At 41.4% G+C, this 19,587-nt stretch overlaps 1 protein-coding gene across 2 annotated transcripts; it reads right to left on the bottom strand.

Moving 5' to 3' along the window:
• Window positions 1–1,142: 1,142 nt before the first annotated feature.
• LOC117254261 (protein NLRC3-like) lies at window positions 1,143–17,424 on the bottom strand. Of its 2 annotated transcripts, XM_033622407.2 has the most exons (11): window positions 17,397–17,424; window positions 17,029–17,166; window positions 16,202–16,306; window positions 15,674–15,778; window positions 13,349–13,587; window positions 10,901–12,692; window positions 9,929–10,102; window positions 8,383–8,556; window positions 5,599–5,772; window positions 4,213–4,386; window positions 1,143–2,263 (listed from the first exon to the last, which is right to left on the bottom strand). In XM_033622407.2, exons 2-11 carry the CDS (start codon window positions 17,145–17,147, stop codon window positions 2,260–2,262), a joined length of 3,060 nt encoding a protein of 1,019 aa, XP_033478298.2. In that variant the 5' UTR covers window positions 17,148–17,166; window positions 17,397–17,424; the 3' UTR covers window positions 1,143–2,259. The 2 variants fall into 2 exon arrangements, with proteins under 2 accessions (XP_033478298.2, XP_078024740.1); XM_078168614.1 differs by lacking the exon at window positions 1,143–2,263 and having other exon boundaries at window positions 2,292–4,386.
• Between the last annotated feature and the right edge of the window lie 2,163 nt (window positions 17,425–19,587).

Here is a 19,587-nt window from a genome sequence, read left to right as displayed (position 1 = left end):
CTTTCTTTAGGGTGATGGGGTTGCACCAGGGGGGATTAGGACTTGATACTCTTATCAATCCTGGCTACGCCCCAGGCATTCAGTTGGTTTTGGTTGGGAGTGCATATGTAGCAGGACTGATTCCCCAGATTTCAGGTGATCAGGAAGAAGCCTGAGAACCAGTTCCCTGCCACATAATACAAAAACTATTTAGATGGAGAAACAAATCTCACAAATGCCTTCACAGTGACAAAATGCCTCATTAATGATAAAATAAACCAATGAACAAACTGTTGGGGATATGTTCAGCAAGTAAACTCTTGCATGAATAGCACCAAGATCTGCCCTGATGCAGACAGACTAGTGGAAAGGTGGTCTTTAATATTTCCTCCACAGAGTAAACTGAGAAACCAAGTTTCTGTCTGACAATATCTGCTAACATGAGGTCTGCATTCGGTCGAGGAAGGATCAGAATGTCTTGAGTGTGTATTTCCTCACCTCTCTTAAATCCTAAAGAAAGGACATCATCACACCCTGATAGGCCCAGAGGGGAAATGCACCAAGCTGCTCTCAATTTTTTATTTAGGAGTCAGTCCCCACACCCTGCGCAACAGGTGATCTGAATAACACTCCAATCAGCAACTGTGACATCCAGCTGAAACAACTTGGGAAAAAAAGAAATGACAGCAAGTACCAAAGATTGAGGGACTGCTACACACCACACACATCTGATCAACTTGCATAAAGGGCAAGATAGGTGTGCATTTCACCATTTGAAGGTGATTTAAAAAATTACATGGTTTCTTTTATCTTACTTGTGCAGGGTTTAGCCATCTAAAAAGTTGCGCAGTCTTTTGTGAATTTGCCCCAGAATGTATATTCTAATCCTGTATGGAACATATCATGGTCCACATTGTTCAGAGCATGCAGTTTTACATACTTGTCAAGCAAAATCCCCAAATCTGTTGGTGATTTTAAATAAATCGCAGAACTGCTGCAAGAAATAAAACCTTGTGCTTTCATGTACTAGGATATCAAATTTTTGAAACTGTCTACCTTAGAGACATCTCAACGCAACATCTTGAAAAGAAGATATGCCCTGTGTGTCATTGCATCCATCAGGCAGTCGCTTATTGAGCCAAAAACACACGACAAACATCAGGTCATGTCAAGCATCATTTTTATTTTGAGATACTCAAGGAAAACAGTGTAATTGATATAATTCACTCTCAACTGGAAAGCTGTAAGCACAGACTAACTTCCACAGAATGTTTTTTGTTTTTCATAAGAGTCTCAAAGTCATGGGTGATGGTTGACAAAGTAACTTTAAGGTTGTGTTCAATGTTTACTCTGTTCCTGTACTTAGTCTTCAGGTGGACCAGAGCTGAGTCGCCACTTTCACGAAGATAGGTTGTGCAGAATGTTGGGATATGTTTGATTGCATGGGAGTCTTGTGACCCTCTGACACTTCCTTAAGAAAGAAGTTTTGAAGCAGAATGCAATAATCATTGCTTTGAGTTGACCTATAGGACATCTCATGAAGGAGGACTATTCACTGGATTAGAAAGAAATTAACTCTTCACATATTGATTATTTGCTGAGAATTTTATAATAAATCAATCATCCCACTTCTTCAATTATCCCACTGTTTTCTGGTACAAAATTTAACTTTTACACAGCATTTTACAAACTGTGTCTCAACCAAACTGGTTCATATAAAACCAAAAGCAAGAGCTCAAATAAAAAAAAGTCAACAGTTGTCTTTTCACATTGATTAAAGATATAGTTTTGAGGTGTTCAGACTCAAAAAGATGATAATACCTTTGCAAGACCCCCCCCCCTTCTGATCACATCATGCTGGTTTTGGTTGTCTGAGACTGCAGCACTGAGAATCATGTCCACTTGGGATTCTTCTGTCAGTCAGTGTTGGATGAAGCTCTCCACTCTACCTCTCAGTAACATGGTCCAGTCAGAGTCTCTTCACTTTACATCCCAGTAACATGGTCCAGTCAGTCTCTCCTGTCTTCCTCCCAGTAACATGGCCCAGTCACAGTCTCTCCACTCTACCTCCCAGTAACATGGCCCAGTCACAGTCTCTCCACTCTACCTCCCAGTTACAGTACATGGCCCAGTCAGTCTCCCCGTCTTCCTCCCAGTAACATGGTCCAGTCAGAGTCTCTGATGTAGCTGCTTCAACCTCTCTGGATCATCAGGATGCAGCTGATTCTCTCACCACATCCACCTCACCACCACATCACTCATACTGACAGAGATCAGTTTCTAGCTGATGAGAAAAGAAGACAGACAACAGAAGTCATAAATTTAATTTACATGCACAGTTATGTCGAGCCATTTTATAGCACAACTAGGCCGTTTAATTGGACTACTGTCCTAGTCCCAGTATACAAGTAAAGGAGAAGGAATCTTAGCTATATAGCGTAGCCAGCTTCCTTTCAGCTCTAACATGTTGGAGTGAACATACTTAGCTTGAAGTTCACAGACCTGCAGAGACTTTGGGCATCAAGTCTGTTTATTCTGCAGATTTCACTGAGGTACACAGTGAAAATAAACAGCAGAGAGTCCTGAACACATCATCAAACAGAGATTCACTTGAATGACTGAGTCTGTTGTAGAATAAATATAATTTCAATTTGTTAATACAAAGACTGAACAGCAACACGTCAGCTGTGATTACTGGACCTCAGCAGAGGTTCTGTTGACCACATGGTTACTAAATGTAATGATGCTTCTTTGAAATCAGAGACACTAATTTGCAGGCTTCATACAGACTGATCTTAGAGCTGTGACAGAGACGACGAGAACAAACACTTTAAAGAGGATCTGTTATGCTTATGTTCAGGTTCATACTTGCATTTAAGGTCTCTAGCCTTTGTGCTCCACTGTCTCGCAGGTTAACTTATGTTGCAGCGGTGCCTGGATGGTGTGTCATGGTTGTGCTGCTGCTGTGGTCTTGCCTGATGCCTCCTACTGCTGCTGTTATTATTAGTCATATTTCTACTGTTATTATACACATATGATTATTGTCACATATGTACACTATCATATATTAATATATATCTACAAGATATTGTACCACAATAGCCATAATTATTATTGTAATATTGTTACTTTCATTAATGTTGTAAGCTACTGTCATTACCGTCTGTCCTGCATCTCTCTCTCTGTCTCTCTGTCTCTGTCTCTCTTTCTGTCTCATTGTGTCATACATATTACTGTTAATTTATCATGTTAATCTGTTCTGTACAACATCTATTGCACGTCTGTTTGTCCTAGAAGAGGGATCCCTCCTCATTTGCTCTTCCTGAAGTGTCTACCATTTTTTTCCCTGTTAAAGGGGTTTTTATGGGGAGTTTTTCCTTATCCGCTGTGAGGGTCCTAAGGTCGGAGGGATGGCGCATGCTGTAAAGCCCTGTGAGGCAAATTGTGATTTGTGATATTGGGCTTTATAAATAAAATTGATTGATTTGATTGATTGATTGATTGATACTAGAACATGTTTATCTCTTTAAGCCTCCTTCCTGAAAAGCTCTGTTTGCTCTGATTGGTCAGCTAGAGAATAACTGAAACAGAGAATAGCGTCAAAAATCACCAATAAAAGCTTCTAATCACAACCTAACATGTTCCAAGAGGATTATGATCTGAAATCTGGGAGAAATTAACGTCAGTGACCAAGATTACATGTTTCCCTGACGTTAGTATGTAGCTACATGAAGCAGCGTATGTAATGTAAACGGTTGCTGCAGCATGACTGAAGCAAATGACCATATAAAGAAAAATGTCACAAGCAGATGTCAGCGTATCTCATTGGAAACAGTCTGAGGTTTTTACTCAGGGATTACTTTTACATACATTAACCTCATTATTTAAAATTTTGGCCATGTATGACACAAAATAAGGAAAAAACATAATGGGTTCCCTTCAAGCTTAGATTACATGGTGAGACAGTTTGATGAAGGAGGACAGTTGTCTCTATACATGTTGTGATGCTGTCAGCTTTAATCCAGCTTTCTGTAGACATGAACGCAACAGTTGTCTTCACATCAGCTCAAGCACATGATCACACCAAGTTTCTGGCTGATTTGATTGGCTGACTGTTCTCTCTGTCTTTCTGTCCAGAGTTTACAGGAAATACTGGATCTTTGCTTTGATTCTAACTGTGTTTAGTACAATACTGCTGAAACCATCATGAACTGATTCCAACCCTCTACTGACCTCAGAGTCTCCAGTCTATAGTGTGGACTCTCCAAAAAATCACCCAGCAGCTTCACACCTGAATCCTGCAGGTTGTTTCCTCTCAGCTCCAGCTCTCTCAGATGGGAGGGGTTGGAATTAAGAGCTGAGGCCAGAGAAACACAGCTGATCTCTGACAACCTGCAGGAACTCAATCTGAATAAAGAATAAATGATGTAGATGAGTCATTCATAATCCAATCAGATGTGTTCAGATTTTTAAATTTGTAGCTCAACATCACTATGTCCTAATCAATGAGTTTTTCCCTAAAATGTGTATAGCGACTTTCTTGAGGGCTGACATTATGATGATCCTCAATAACACAATGACAGACATTCATACACCTATTCATGTCATGTCATGTCAGATTAATAACATGCTGATGATCTTAGTCAAGTTTGGAGTTAGAGGATCAATACAATATTGATATGCTGAAAATATGCTCTCTGTGTGTGTGTGTGTGTGTGTGTGTGTGTGTGTGCGCGTGCCTGCCTGCGTGCGTATATTTGTGCACTGAAGGATCAACAATGCAACCATGTACCAAAAAGTATCAACAGAAGTTTACTTTGATAACTTAATAACCTTAATAACAGTAGTAGTAGTTTTTTTCAGCAACAGAAGTCTGTTGTGATTGCAGGCTAAATTTTTACAAGAAAAATTAAAATAGGAATAAATGAAAATGCACATTTTCACGGATGTAAGTTATGTATGTATATAAATTTGGCCCAGTTGTTAATTAATGATAGATGGTAACAGATAGTCAGTGAACTGACCTCAGAATCTCCAGTCTACAGTGTGGAAAATCACGCAGCAGCTTCACTAATTCTTCCGTGTCTCATCTTGTCAACCAAAACAACATGAATTTTCTAGTAAACAAAACATAGCAGTTGCCGCAATCATGCAATCAGCACAGGTTGCTGATTTAGGTGACTTTTTAATTTAGTCATAATGACAAATGCTGGTTCAGCCAGTTTGCATACAATAGAACCAATTTAAGCTCGTACACTGAACCACACCAGCAAAATCCAGTTCTTTCAGCATGTAAACTTTAGGTTTGAGGAGCAATGTGAAGGAAAAACACATGCATGCATAGATCTCTTGCTTTATACTTCAATAGTTCAGATGATCTTCTGTATACAGATGTGACCATTTACCAAAAATTAAAAACAAATATTTACTGTAACAACTAACAGAGGACCTTTTCGTCTATTGTGACTACAGATCAATTTATACAAGAATAATTACACAGATAACAAATGGAAATATAAAATTTTCTGGGTGTAAGTTATCTATATGTAGATGAATAAGTTCAAATTGTTACTTAAATATGCAAGAGTGATAACTGTAACAGACAGTCAGTGAAATTACCTCAGAGTCTCCAGTCTACAACGTGGACTCTCCAGAAAATCACACAGCAGCTTCACTCCTGAATCCTGTAGGTTGTTTTTACTCAGCTGCAGCTGTCTCAGATGGGAGGGGTTGGACGTCAGAGCTGAGGCCAGATAGCTACAGCTGATCTCTGATAAAGTGCACCAACTCAATCTGAATAAAGAAAAATTGGTAGATAAACATCATTAATAATCCATCAGATGTGTTCAGGTTTTGAATGTGTATCTCAACATTACTATGTCCCAATCAATGAGCTTTTCCCTAAAATGAGTGGAGCGACTTTTTCACTGTGTTATTGTGGATTATCATCAAGTCAGCCTTCTACAGACATCATCCAAATGTCACCACAACATTCATACACCTGTTCATGTCAACACAGATTAATAACATGCTGCTGATCTCAATCAAGTCTGGATTTAGAGGATCAATATTTAATTGGACATGTTGGACTAAAGAACTGTTCATTATTTTATTTCTTAAATGACCTTCTTCATATTGTTTTTATATATGTAATTAAAAGCAGAGCCACACATATATTTATGTTTGTCTTAAAACAACAGCCACATGCACATCAATAGTTATTGGTCAATTTAAACAAATATTAGTTCAGAGGATCTTCTTTGTATGATGTGACCATCCATCCATCCATCCATTTTCATCTGCTTATCCGGGGTTGGGTCACGGGGGCAGCAGGCCAAGCAAAGCACCCCAGACATCCCTCTCCCCAGCAATGCTTCCCAGCTTCTCCTGGGTGACCCTGAGGCATTCCCAGCCAGAGATATATAATCACTCCAGCGTGTTCTGGGTCAGTTCCAGGGCCTCCTACTAGTGGGACATGCCCGGAACACTTCTAACGGGAGGCATGCAGGAGGCATCTTCTCTATTTCTACTCCGAGCTCCATCTGGATGTCCGAGCTCCTCACCCCATCTCTAAGGCTGACCCCAGCCACCCTACAGAGGAAACTCATTTTGGGCGCTTGTATCTGTATCTGCAATCTTATTCTTACAGTCACTCCCCAGAGCTCACGACCATAGATGAGGGTTGGGACATAGTCTCTTTTTCTGACTGCTTCACACTCGGCTGCAAACCACCCTAGTGCATGCTGGTGGTCACAGTGTGATGAAGCCAACAGAACCACATTATCTACAAAAAGCAGAGATGCAATTCTGAGGTCCCAAAACTGGACCCCTGACTGCCCCCGGCTGCACCTTGAGATCCTGTCCATGAATATCACAAACAGGATCAGTGACAAGGGACAACCCTGGCAGGGGCCAACGCCCACCGAAACTGTGTTTGACTTAACACCGAGTATGTGGACGCAGCGCTCACTTTAGCCATACAGGGACCAGATGTCTCAGAGCAGCGACTCTGGTACCCCGTTATCCCACAGTACCCCTCACAAGACTCTCTGAGGGATGTGGTCATAAGCCTTCTCCCAGTCCGCAAAATACATGTCAACTGGATGGGCAAACTCCCACAACCCCTCCAGCAGCCTCGGAAGAGTAAAGGGCTGGTCCATTGTTCAACAGCCAAGACAGAATCGACATTGCTCATCCTAGATCTTAAGCCCTTCTGGCGAACCGGTAGCTGTCTGCTGCTTCAAGTAACCCCTGGGCCAGCCAGACCTGAAAGCCCTCCACCTTCAGCCTGACAGCCTCCCTCACCACGAGTAAATGGTAAATGGACCTGCATTTGTATAGCGCCTTTCTAGTCATCCGACCACTCAAAGCACTTTCTACACTATGAGTCACATTCACCCATTCACACACACATTCATACACAGGTGGCCGAGGCTACCATAAAAGGTGCCACCTGCTGGATTAAAGCTGCTACTTTTTAACACACTCACACACCAATAGACGCATCATCGGGAGCAATTTGGGGTTCAGTATCTTCCTCAAGGATACTTCAACATGCAGACTAGAGGAGCCGGGGATCGAACCGCTCATCTTCCAATTGGTGGACGACCCGCTCTAGCTCTGAGCCACAGCCGCTGTGTCCACCAGCTGATTCCCAGGTTGCCACCACGACAAGCACAGACAGCCTTCTGACTGCAGCTCTTAGCAGTTGCCTCCACAATGGAGGCTTTCAACATAGACAACTCAGACCACCCATGTCCCCAACCTCTCCTGGTATGCACAAAAAAATCCTCGGAGGGTGGGAGTTGAAAACCTCATGGAAAGGGGCTTCAGCCAGACATTCCCAGTTCACCCTCACTACACGTTCGGGTTTAACAGGTCTGTCCGGCAGCCTCCCCCGCCATCTGATCCAACTCACTCATGACAGTTCTGCTACTCTCTTCAACCGAGTGTCCAAGACGCCCCCATCCCAAGGTCTGGCTCCGGGACCCTGGTCAAGGCATTCCAAGTCTGAATTTTCTGTTTCATCAAGGTCTTCTTGAATCGCTGTTAGTCCGGCCCCTCCCCTGGGACCACTTTGCCTTAGGAGACCCTTCTAGGGGCTATTAGCCCTGGAAAACACAGCTCTCTGGTTCACAGGGACATGGAAACCCCTACACCATGTAGAGGTGGCAATTCTTGGTGGAGCTGTGACTATTTACCGAAAATGATAGTCAGAAACTTACTTTAACAACTAACAGTGGACATTTCCTACAGTTTCTTTAAGTCACAGAAGTCTGTTGTGACCGCAGACTAAATTTATACAAGAAAAAATAAAATATGAACAAATAAAAAAAAATGTTTGTATGTACAAATAATAGGTCCAGTTGTTAATTAAATGTAAAATGTAAAAGACGGTCACACCTCAGAGTCTCCAGTCTACAGTGTGGATTCTCCAGAAAATCACACAGCAGCTTCACTCCTGAATCCTGCAGGTTGTTATAGCTCAGCTCCAGCTCTCTCAGATGTGAGGGGTTGGACGTCAGAGCTGAGGCCAGACAACCACAGCTGATCTCTGACAAAGTGCACCAACTCAATCTGAATAAAGAAAAATTATGTAGATAAACGTCATTAATAATCCATCAGATGTGTTCAGGTTTTGAATGTGTAGCTCAGCATTACTATGTCCCAATCAATGAGCTTTTCCCTAAAATGAGTGGAGTCACATTTTCACTGTATTATTATGGATCATCATCATGTCAGCCTTCTACAGACATCATCCAAATGTCACCACAACATTCATACACCTGTTCATGTCAACACAGATTAATAACATGCTGCTGATCTCAATCAAGTCTGGATTTAGAGGATCAATATTTAATCGGACATGTTGGACTAAAGAACTGTTCATTATTTAATTTCTTAAATGACCTTCTTCATATTGTTTTTATATATGTAATTAAAAGCAGAGCCACACATCTATTTAAGTTTGTCTTAAAACAACAGCCACATGCACATTACAAGAGTTATTGGTGGCAGTAATTATTCCTCCTGTCCACACTAAGTGTGAAGTGGTCCCTTCCTAACACAGCTACAATGTAAGAAATGACTTCATGAGTTAAGATAGAACTATTATGAAGCTTTTGCTGTCTCAGTTTGTCAAATCAAGTGGGTGTCTACCAAAGTTACAGACTGTTAAGCAACAAATCCCCTCTTTGAGTTACTATTCCTCCACTGCAACTCAACAAGGAAACACTGTAAAACACAAAATACTGACTGTGTCACTCAGACTGCTGAAGCCTCAGATTAGTTTAATCTGAACTTTTACAGAGAGTAAGACAGTGGATTTTGACCTCCATTTTGTAACATTGGATTAAGTTTATAAAGGGATTGTTTCACACACACCAACAAGACAAATGTACTTAGTAGAATGCAGATCTCCACCAGGTGGCTGCATCACAGCTGTGACTCTAGACAACAATGCACATGGTCAAGCTGCACTCACTGAGATTTTCCCTCCTGGGTCCTTAACAGTCAAGATGGCAGCAAAGATAACATCTCGTATCACTCCTAATTTTAGTGGATCTTAACATATTGGGTATGTAATTAATCTGCAGGTGTTCTAGTTTAAAGTTAGACTTATTTTTTCTATGAATGTCAGTTTTTGAGTCATGACAGTCAGTCAAGTGCAGTCAGTAAAACAGTGAATCACCACCACCACGAGAGGTTCTTGAGCATACAGTCATAAATGTTTACACAAAATATGAGGCTGATTGGTTCAGTAGATTGTGAGATTAGCTGCAGACAGACAGACTGACTGATACATATACTCCAACCAAATGCATGTTACCAATGGTCCAGCCATTTAGAAAGACAGAAAATTTTGGGAGAAAATGTAAAGCTTTGTGACCTCAGTCAAGGAGTTTAATTAAATATATACCAAAACAACTACGTAAACAAGTGAACTGACCTCAGAGTCTCCAGTCTACAGTGTGGACTCTCCAGTCCAGCACACAGCTGCTTCACTCCTGAATCCTGCAGGTAGTTGTCACTCAGGTGCAGCTCTATCAGGTGGCAGGTGTTGGACTTCAGAGCTAAGGCCACAACTTCACAGTGACTCTCTGAGATTCCACAGCCAGAAAGTCTGTTATGATACATATTTAAAAATATGTTATTATAGAGGAAGACACTTTATACTGACTTCACGCATTTGATGACTCAATAGTTTGACATGTCCTGAAGAAAATGACAAATTAAAGCTTATTAAAAGCATTTCAGGCACTTTTTTCTTTCAGTCCCTTGTCTTAAAGAAGGGGATGTGGCATCCACTAACATCCTCCATGATTCCTATAAAGTGGCTCCAAAACCATTATGGAAAAATTATAGCAATAATCGATGGAAGCAGTTCTTTGGGACTACAGAAATCTGTTTCAGAAAATGACACAGATCTTATTTTTTTGTCTTAGGTGTAGTGGTCAAGAAACTCAGGGGTTATTTGCATATCTGATTATATAAATCACCTTCAGAACCTACTGATGGTGTAATAACTGCATTCACTGATAACCATAAAATACTGCTACATGTTGGGCTGAAATGCCTCAGGATAAAACCTCAACCACAACCTCTAAAATCCTTCATTTGTTTGACCAAGTTCACTGTTGCCTCCATCATACAAAGGTGAAAAACGAACAATTATTAGAAATGAACAGAATAACTCGGTATCATTAACTTGATAGCTATAAACACAACCAACAGAAAAATCTACAATTTTTACACACAGCATTTGAAACGGCTCAAGAACATCTGTGACAACAGACACATCATTTTTGTAATAAACAAGTGGAACATATTTTAAGAATAATAAAAAAAATTAGTGTGTATATTTGAAGAACTAAACTACTAATCTACAATGATTTATGATATTAATCACATCTGGACTCACAGAGCCTTTCTGCAGTTCCTCACAGCTGGAATCAGTCTCTGTCGTCCCTCCCACGATGTATTGTACTTCTGCAGGTCAAAGTCATCCAGAACCTCCTCTGACATCTGCAGCATGTAGGCCAGAGCTGAGCAGTGGAAGTCAGAGAGCTCCTTCTCTGACCTGTTCTCTGACTTAAGGAACTCTTGGATCTCCTGATGTACTGAGAGGTCGTTCATCTCCAGCAGACAGTGGAAGACGTTGATGCTTCTGTCAGGAGAGATTTTGGACATGTTCATCTTCTTCAGGTTGTTGATGGCTCCCTGAATGATTTCTGGACTGTTGTCTGTACGACCAAGCAGGCCTCCCAATAGTCTCTGGTTGGACTCCAGAGAAAGGCCATGAAGGAAGCGGACAAACAGGTCCAGGTGACCATTTTTACTTTGGAAGGATTTCTTCATGGCTCTCTCCAGTAAAACATCCAGGGATCTGTAATTCTCCCCATCTTTCCCCAGGAAGTCCTCCAGTACCTCTGTCTTCCTGTTGGTGAAACAGTGAAACATGTAAACTGCAGCCAGGAACTCCTGAATGCTCAGATGAATGAAGCAGTAGACTGTTTTCTGGAAGATCACAGACTCTCTTTTGAAGATTTGTGTACAAACTCCTGAGAACACCGAGGCCTCTGTGACATCAAGACCACAGCGCTCCAGGTCTTCTTGGTAGAACATGATGTTTCCTTTCTCCAGATGTTCAAACGCCAGCCTCCCCAGCTTCAGAAGAACTTCTCTGTCAGCCTCCGTCAGCTCCTGTGGACTCGTCTCATGTCTCTCATCATACTTCTTCTTCTTCCTCTTTGTCTGAACCAGCAGGAAGTGCGAGTACAGGTCAGTCAGGGTCTTGGGCAGCTCTCCTCTCTGCTCTGTAGTCAACATGTGATCCAGAACTGTGGCAGTGATCCAGCAGAAGACTGGGATTAGACACATGATGTGGAGGCTCCTGGATGTCTTGATGTGGGAGATCATTCTGCTGGACAGATCTTCATCACTGACTCTCCTCCTGAAGTACTCCTCCTTCTGGGCGTCAGTGAAGCCTCGTACTTCTGTTACCCTGTCAACACATGCAGGAGGGATCTGATTGGCTGCTGCAGGTCTGGAAGTTATCCAGATGAGAGCCGAGGGAAGCAGATTCCCCTTGATGAGGTTTGTCAGCAGCATGTTGACTGATGACTTCTGTGTGACATCAGTCACAACCTCATTGTTGTGGAAATCCAGAGACAGTCTGCTTTCATCCAGGCCATCAAAGATGAACAGAACTTTACAGACAGTGAGCTCCTCTGCTGTTACCTTCTGTAATGTTGGATGGAAAACATGGAGCAGAGTGAGAAGACTGTAATGCTCATCTTTGATCAAGTTCAGCTCCCTGAACGAAAGCAGAATCACCGGACTGACATCTTGGTTTTCCAAACCCTCGGCCCAGTCCAGAGTGAACTTGTGCACTGAGAAGGTTTTTCCAATGCCAGCGATGCCATTCGTCAGAACGACTCTGATGTGTATCTGTTGGTCGGGTAAATCTTTAAAGATTTCGTGACACTTGATTGGAGTGTCATGGAGGATCTTCTTGTAAGCTGTCTCAAGCTGCATCACCTCATGTTGGGTATTAACCTCTTCACTCTGTCCCTCTGTGATGTAGAGCTCAGTGTAGATCCTGTTGAGGAGGGTTTCTCTTCCTGTTTCATCACTTCCTTCAGTCACATGTTCACATCTCCTCCTCAGACTGATTTTATGTTCATCTAAAACCTCCTGCAGACCACTATCTCCTGAAAGAGAAGGAACACTGTGAGACTAAAGGAAAAGAGAAGTAGACTCTATTTCCTAAGGAGGCTGAGGTCATTCAACACCTGCCAACCCCTACTGCACAGTGTTTACCACTCAGTGGTGGCCAGTACTCTGTTTTTTGCTGTGATGTGCTGGGGAGAGGGGACACGTACGGCAGACAGGAACAGAGTGGACAAAGTCATTAAGAAGGCCAGCTCTGTGGTTAGCTCTTAACTGGACACTGTCCAGCAGGTGGTGGAAGACAGGATGCTGTCCAAGATGAGGGCAATCTTGAAAAATCCCTCCCATCCACTTCATGCACTGGGGGTGATCAAAGGGAGCACCTTCAGTGACATACTGATTATTCCTAGGTGCAAGTCAGAGCGCAGCAGGAGGTCTTTTCTTCCTGCTGCAATGAAACTTTTTAATGAGCACTTATGATACATAAGTTACAGTGTGCGTTTTCTGTTTTTTATCTTAATTTATTTATTTATTTATTTATTTATTTATTTATTTATGCATGTAGGTGTGTTCAATTATGGCTGCTGTAACAAAGTAATTTCCTGTGAAGGATTAAATAAAATACTCAAAAGTACCTCTTGTATAAAATTCTAGTTCCGCCACTGCATGACATCAGAGGACAGATGTATAGTCTTACTTTGTACAGTGATGGTCTGACTGGCTGTCTGCCATCCAGCTCTTGTTCTGGATCTTTTCCCACTCTGAGGACAGGAGGAGTCTCCTGATGAAGCAGACTGGTCCCAGTATGATGTGATGCACTGTCTGCAGAACCAGTGTCCACAGCTGGTAGAGACTGGATCCTTCAGGACGTCCTGACACAAAGCACAGCAGGACAGCTGCTCCTCCCCAGAAACATGACTCCTCTTCTTCTTCGCTCTGTGGAGATGAACACATTCTTTAGACCCTGAGATGCTAAAAACCTCCTGAGTAATGTTCTACTCCTCTGTGAGACAACTTTCAAAAGGCTCAAAGCTTCCTCATGTCTTTCAACATTTCCCTGCAGTCAAACTGTTCTTGTTGAGAAGTAATCACTCCTCAGGTGGTTTTAGTTTTAATTAGTCTTTAGTTTTAGATTAATCACTTGTCTCAGCAAATTCATTCTCTCATCATTCATCCTTTAACTGCTGAACTGCTTTAAAATCTACAAGTGTCATGAGATGGGCATGGGCATCAAAGTCTGTCCATCCCCTTAGTTTAAGAGTGTCATCCTGGACAGTACATTGTCCTCTGAGGCACACATCAATAATGCTTCGAGGTCTGCATGCTTTCGTCTCCACCTGTCGCAGACACCTCACAGCACTGCTATCCCCTTTAACTCTTTGGTTGCATCCCATATTTATTATTGCAACTCTGTCCTCTTTGGCCTCCCTCTCAAGTGTCTTCATTAACATAAACTAGCCACCTGTATCATTACTAGAACCCCCTCCATAGATCACATCACTCCTGCAGCTTCACTGGCTTCCTGTTAAATATTGTATGGATTTCAAGATTGTGCTTCTCACATTTAAGGCCCTTCATAACCCAGCCCCTCTGTATCTTTCTGAACTCCTTTATATCTACACACACTCACATACTCTTAAATCCACCTCTGCTCCTTCCCACTTGACTACCATGGGTTTGAGAGCCTTCAGCCATTCTGCCCCCCAGCTTTAAAACTCTCTGCCACAAGACATTTGGAATATTGACTCCCTTTCACATTTCCCCATTTGAAAACACACCTGTACCGTCTGTATATAACCAGTATGTTTCTCAGTTTCTGATTTGTCACAGCAGCCAGTTTGCCATTGTGTTCTGTCTGTTTAAGGCCAAATAGTATTGACGTTTGTTTTGGGTTTTTGTGGTAGATGTCCAATAGTTGATGTCATTTTCTTTTTCTTAAGATATAATTTGGTTGGGCTGGATTGTGTGAGGTTTGTCCTGAGGCCTTGTGCTGTTGGAGGAGGTGAGCCTCAGGACCAGCTGGCTGAGAGGACTCCTCGCACTCCTCTGGGGTCACTTGTTTTAAGGTATTTGTAGAATTTCATTACTCTTTTTTGAATCCTAATTACAAGGGAGAATTGAGTTCAGCTCGGCATCCATTATTAGGGGTGTTCCTGTGGACTCTGAGTATACTGTTGCAAATCTCAGTGTGTGGGACTTCATCTGGGTGTTTGTCCAATTTTTCATAGTCTTGATTTGCAAGAGGACCCCACACTTCACTACACTACAGTAATGCGGGTTGGATTATAGATGTGAATATTTCGAGCCAGATTCTAACAGGTAGACTTTTTCTATAGCATAAAAAGCTCTCATTTCCTTGTCTCTGAGATCATTAACGGCCAGATTGTAATTTCCTTTTAGGGTTATTCTTAGTCCCAAATATGTGTAGCTGTGTCTGTGTTTTATGTCAGTCGAGCCCAGTAGGAACCTGATTGGGTTTCCCTGACACCTGGGTCGCTTCTGGAAGACAATAATTCTAGTCTTTTTCAGATTAACCATCAGGGCCCAGGTCTGACTGAAGATTTGCAGCTGATCCAGTTGCTGTTGTAATGCTTTCTTGGACAGAGCTGACGGTATTAGATCATCTGCAAAGAACTGGCGTTTAATTCCTGTGTCAGAAAGGCTGAGACAAAGAACGTCTGACTGTTCTGGTGATGTTGCTAATTACACAATAAATGTTAAACGGGGTGGGGCTGAGACTGCAGCCCTGTTTCACCTCTCTGTCCCGCACTGTTTCTGTTATAGTCTCTCTACCTTCTTGTGTGTCCAATGAAACAGTGCTGCAGATTATACACCAGCTATTTCCAAATGTTAAATTTCAGACTCAGTTTCCTGCTGCAGTAAGAAGTCAGCAGGCTCTTTGTACACATCTACATATTCTCTTCACAAATTTTGAGCCACTGAACAGGAAACTGATAAAATACATTGAATTTGAACACTGAACACTTCTTCGGGTCATTTTACAGTAGAAACAGTCTCTTACTTTGTGTCTGAGGGTCCAGGTTCATTACTGAAGCTTATAGGTCTGTCCAAAGACCAGTCACTCTTCAAAGACAGACAACCTGACACTGGAGACTCTGCTCTCTGTCTGTGGAAACAACAAATATTTTACACATATCTTTAGACCTTGTAAAGAGCAGATGTAACATTAACATGACACATGATCAAGATTTGATAATAACAACAAATAGTTGTGTTTATTTCTCCATCTGCATCTTTGTACCTTGAGCATGTGTTTGGATCTAGAAGCACTGAGGTGTGTCAGATGCAGCAGCTACAGCTGTTATCACAATGTGTCACATGCACATTTAATCAACATTTAGGTAAATATAAGTATCAGGTCAGACTCTGTATCAGTAGATACACACATTAAAAGGACTCTGATCCCCAGTGAGTGACTACAACAATACCTCATGTTATTATAAAAACACAGTGTTGTAGTGTAGATTATCAGATAATATTAAAAACGGAATCATATTCAGGTCAGTTTACAGTAGAAACAGTCTCTTACTTTGTGTCTGAGGGTGCAGGTTCATTACTGAAGGTTATAGGTCTGTCCAAAGACCGGTCACTCTTTAAAGACAGACAGCTGGACACTGGAGACTCAGCTCTCTGTCTGTGGAAACAACACATGTTTTACACATATCATTAGACCTTGTAACATTAACATGACACATGATCAAGATTTGATAATAACAACAAATAGTTGTGTTTATTTCTCCATCTGCATCTCTGAACATTTTACCTGCAGCTGGAAACATGTTTATTGTAGGAGTGAAGAGTTTGTAATGGCAATATAGCCCAACTTTGTACCTTGAGCATGTGTTTGGATAGTAGCACTAAGGTGTGTCAGATTCTGCAGCTACAGCTGTTATTACATCACTGTACTCTACTGAGTTTCTTTACACTACTCTACTGTACTTCTATGTCCTATGCTTCTTTATTCTATTGACTTACTTTACTGTACTCTGCTGTGCTGTATACATGTTCTGCGTGTGCAGCTTGAAGGAATTTCACTCTGCTGTCTTTTACTGTATAGTGGCAATGAAGCTGAACCAGTGTTTGGATCTAGAAGCACTGAGGTGTGTCAGATTCAGCAGCTACAGCTGTTATTACAATGTGTCAGATACACATTTTTGTCAATATTTAGATAAATATAAGTATCAGGTCAGACTCTGTATTAGTAGATACACAAATGTAAAGGACTCTGATCCCCAGTGAGTGACTAAAACAATACTTCATGTCATTATAAAAACACAGTGTTGTAGTGTAGATTATTAGATAATATCAAAAACTGAATCATCTTCAGGTCAGTTTACAGTAGAAACAGTCTCTTACTTTGTGTCTGAGGGTCCAGGCTCATTACTGAAGAATGGAGGATCAGACTTACTCTTCAAAGACAGACAGCTGGACACAGGCGACTCTGATCTGTCCCCCTCTTCCTCCAAATCACTCATCTTCTCAAATCTGAGACGACTGGACACACACACACACACACACACACACACACACACACACACACAGCATAATGAAGTCAGTACATTACCCATACAGTCAGTAACTTGTTATTGACAGGACACTGATTACATACTGGGTGGGTATTTTCCTGACACTATAACAGACTAAACAATTAATCAGAATAAAAATCAGCAGATGAATCAATAATGACAGTAATCATTATTTACAGGTCTAGTATTAACACTCACCCTGACTCAGACAACCTGTATTCCTCTGACTGCTCCATCGAGTTTAAAATGGAATCTGGGACAAACAGGTTTTATCTTCAGTGTTCTACCTGTTTGTAACTCCTCCTCCCTTTTTTAGAAAGGAATCTGGGTGAAGTTGCAATCACAGTGGCTTGAGACTAAACTTGGGATCGAGATTTGGGACCCCCTAATATTATTATTACTATTATTATTATTTTGGCACATTAACATAAGAAATAAAAAGCAACATCAGTCAGTCAGTGTGCTGCTTCTCTTCTCTGTGTCACTGCCTGTTTGCAGGAGGGCAGGGCTGCACTCTACACACACACATACACACACACACACACACACACACACTCACAGCGAAGGGACTTATACATATTTTAGGATATATTTAACTGGAGTCAGTGACATGGGTGCTCATTATAACTACAACAAAAATGTATCAAACACCTGTTGAACAAGCAACACACTATTTCTTTTTCTTTTTCTACTTTAATATTTTACTTTTTAAATTTGGCCCGTGGCATGAATTCTACATTAAAAGTGTGCTGTAACACCTGACAACTGTATTTGAGTTTTAACTCTGCCAGACTGCAAGAACCCCTGCCACTCCCTCATCACTGTCCCTTGTCACAGTCACCACAGTTAACGCACTTAAATCGAGCACCCCACAGAGCAGCATCACATCTCCTTGTGACCTGTCTTCATGGACAGACAGGTAGTGATCATGTTTTGCTCTAAGCCTTGGTATTGTACACTTTTAAAACATCTCAATACAGCCAGTCTAACTTTGGCAATAACCACCGTTAATCCTAACAACAAGTAAGCTAGTCTGGCATCAAATCCCATTGTCTCCTTCAAACTCTGTCAGATTCGGGTTTACCAACTCCCTGGTGTGAGCAAAGACAGATGCTGAATTGCTTTCCCACCTCCACATGTCTTTAAAAAACAAACAGAGAATATTTAACTTTCTCAAGCTGGGGAAAGAACATCTGTAAGCCCGTTAGAAATGGAGGGAGGCTGTGAGGATTTCCATTAGAGAAAAATTTAATTTTATTTCTGAACCAACAGGAATTAAAGCATTTAGCTGGATCACAGGTTAAATTAAAGGGTTCTGTAACAACAAGATGAAATATAAAATAAGCCTTGCATTTCAGGCCCAAAGAAAAGAAACATGTTTTTAGAAAGCTGAATTTGATGTAAATGAACCAAACTATCTCCCAAAAGACTGTTTTCTCTTCAGCACTCTGTTAACTTCATATGTAACTGAAGAACTCTGAGATAGATAAATCATAATGAGTGTGTCGGTGTGTCAGAACAGCTTCTACTCTGCACATCCAGAACCATTTAAACCTCACTACAGAACAGTGATCTACAGGAGAACAAATATTTGACAGCAGCACAGAATGGGAAGGAGAAGAAGAGTGTTACCTTTAAACTTTTCCAGCCTAATTAAAGAGTGAAAAATCAAAAGCTCAAAAAAAACCAAAACAAAGTATTGTCTAGTTCTCAGGAATGAGTGAGTTAATTTGTTGTTTTTCTCTACAGGCTGCAAATCAATGAGCAGAAGAAAGTGGACGGAAACAGAGATCGGGACAGTCGGATAGCATTTCATCTTACAGTGCAAACTGCCTCAGAAGAGAAACTGCTCTGACTACACTCAGACAGAAAAAAGAACATGTCAGAAATGGAATACCTGCTCTAAAAAGGCAAATGTTCAATCAGAACACCTGTTAAATGTACAAAAACTAAGTATCAAACAGGTGTTCATTTGACAATGCATACACCCACCCAGTGCCTTAGGCCTAGTCCACATGAGCACGGGTATTTTTAAAAAATCTGCGTCCATACGAGCGGTGTAATAAAAATACCTCCGTCCATATGACACCACAAATTCCACTATCAAGCAATGTAATACACATGCCAAAGCAGTATGTGGCGATATAACTCCTAACTGTAAGGCCACTGTAGCCAATCAGAAGGCAGTAAAACGTCATTACCCGAAAAACAACAACAGCAGGAGCAGTCTCCCTAATAGCACACTCTTGCCTCTGTTGCTGGATGTGGTTGAGTAGCGTTAGTTGTATGATACAGCCACAAAGTGCTGATATGCTGCTAAACAGCAGCAGTATTTTGTTTAGGTCCATCATCAAATTGTCTCTCGCACACACTGGATCGGGTAATAACA

Source organism: Epinephelus lanceolatus, chromosome 6, assembly GCF_041903045.1.
Source record: "Epinephelus lanceolatus isolate andai-2023 chromosome 6, ASM4190304v1, whole genome shotgun sequence".
Lineage (NCBI taxonomy): Eukaryota > Metazoa > Chordata > Actinopteri > Perciformes > Serranidae > Epinephelus > Epinephelus lanceolatus.
The sequence above is the reverse complement of the archived record's forward strand: the minus strand, read 5'-3'. Positions and strand labels throughout refer to the sequence as shown.

Coding starts and splice junctions, on each gene's coding strand:
- LOC117254261 (XM_078168614.1), bottom strand. CDS start 17,147: ATGAGTGATTTGGAGGAAGAGGGGGACAGATCAGAGTCGCCTGTGTCC. Junction 13,588..15,673: donor CCTGGACCCTCAGACACAAA/GTAAGAGACTGT, acceptor TCATCTCCACAG/AGCGAAGAAGAAGAGGAGTC. Junction 8,557..9,928: donor TGTAGACTGGAGACTCTGAG/GTCAGTTCACTT, acceptor TTCTTTATTCAG/ATTGAGTTGGTGCACTTTGT.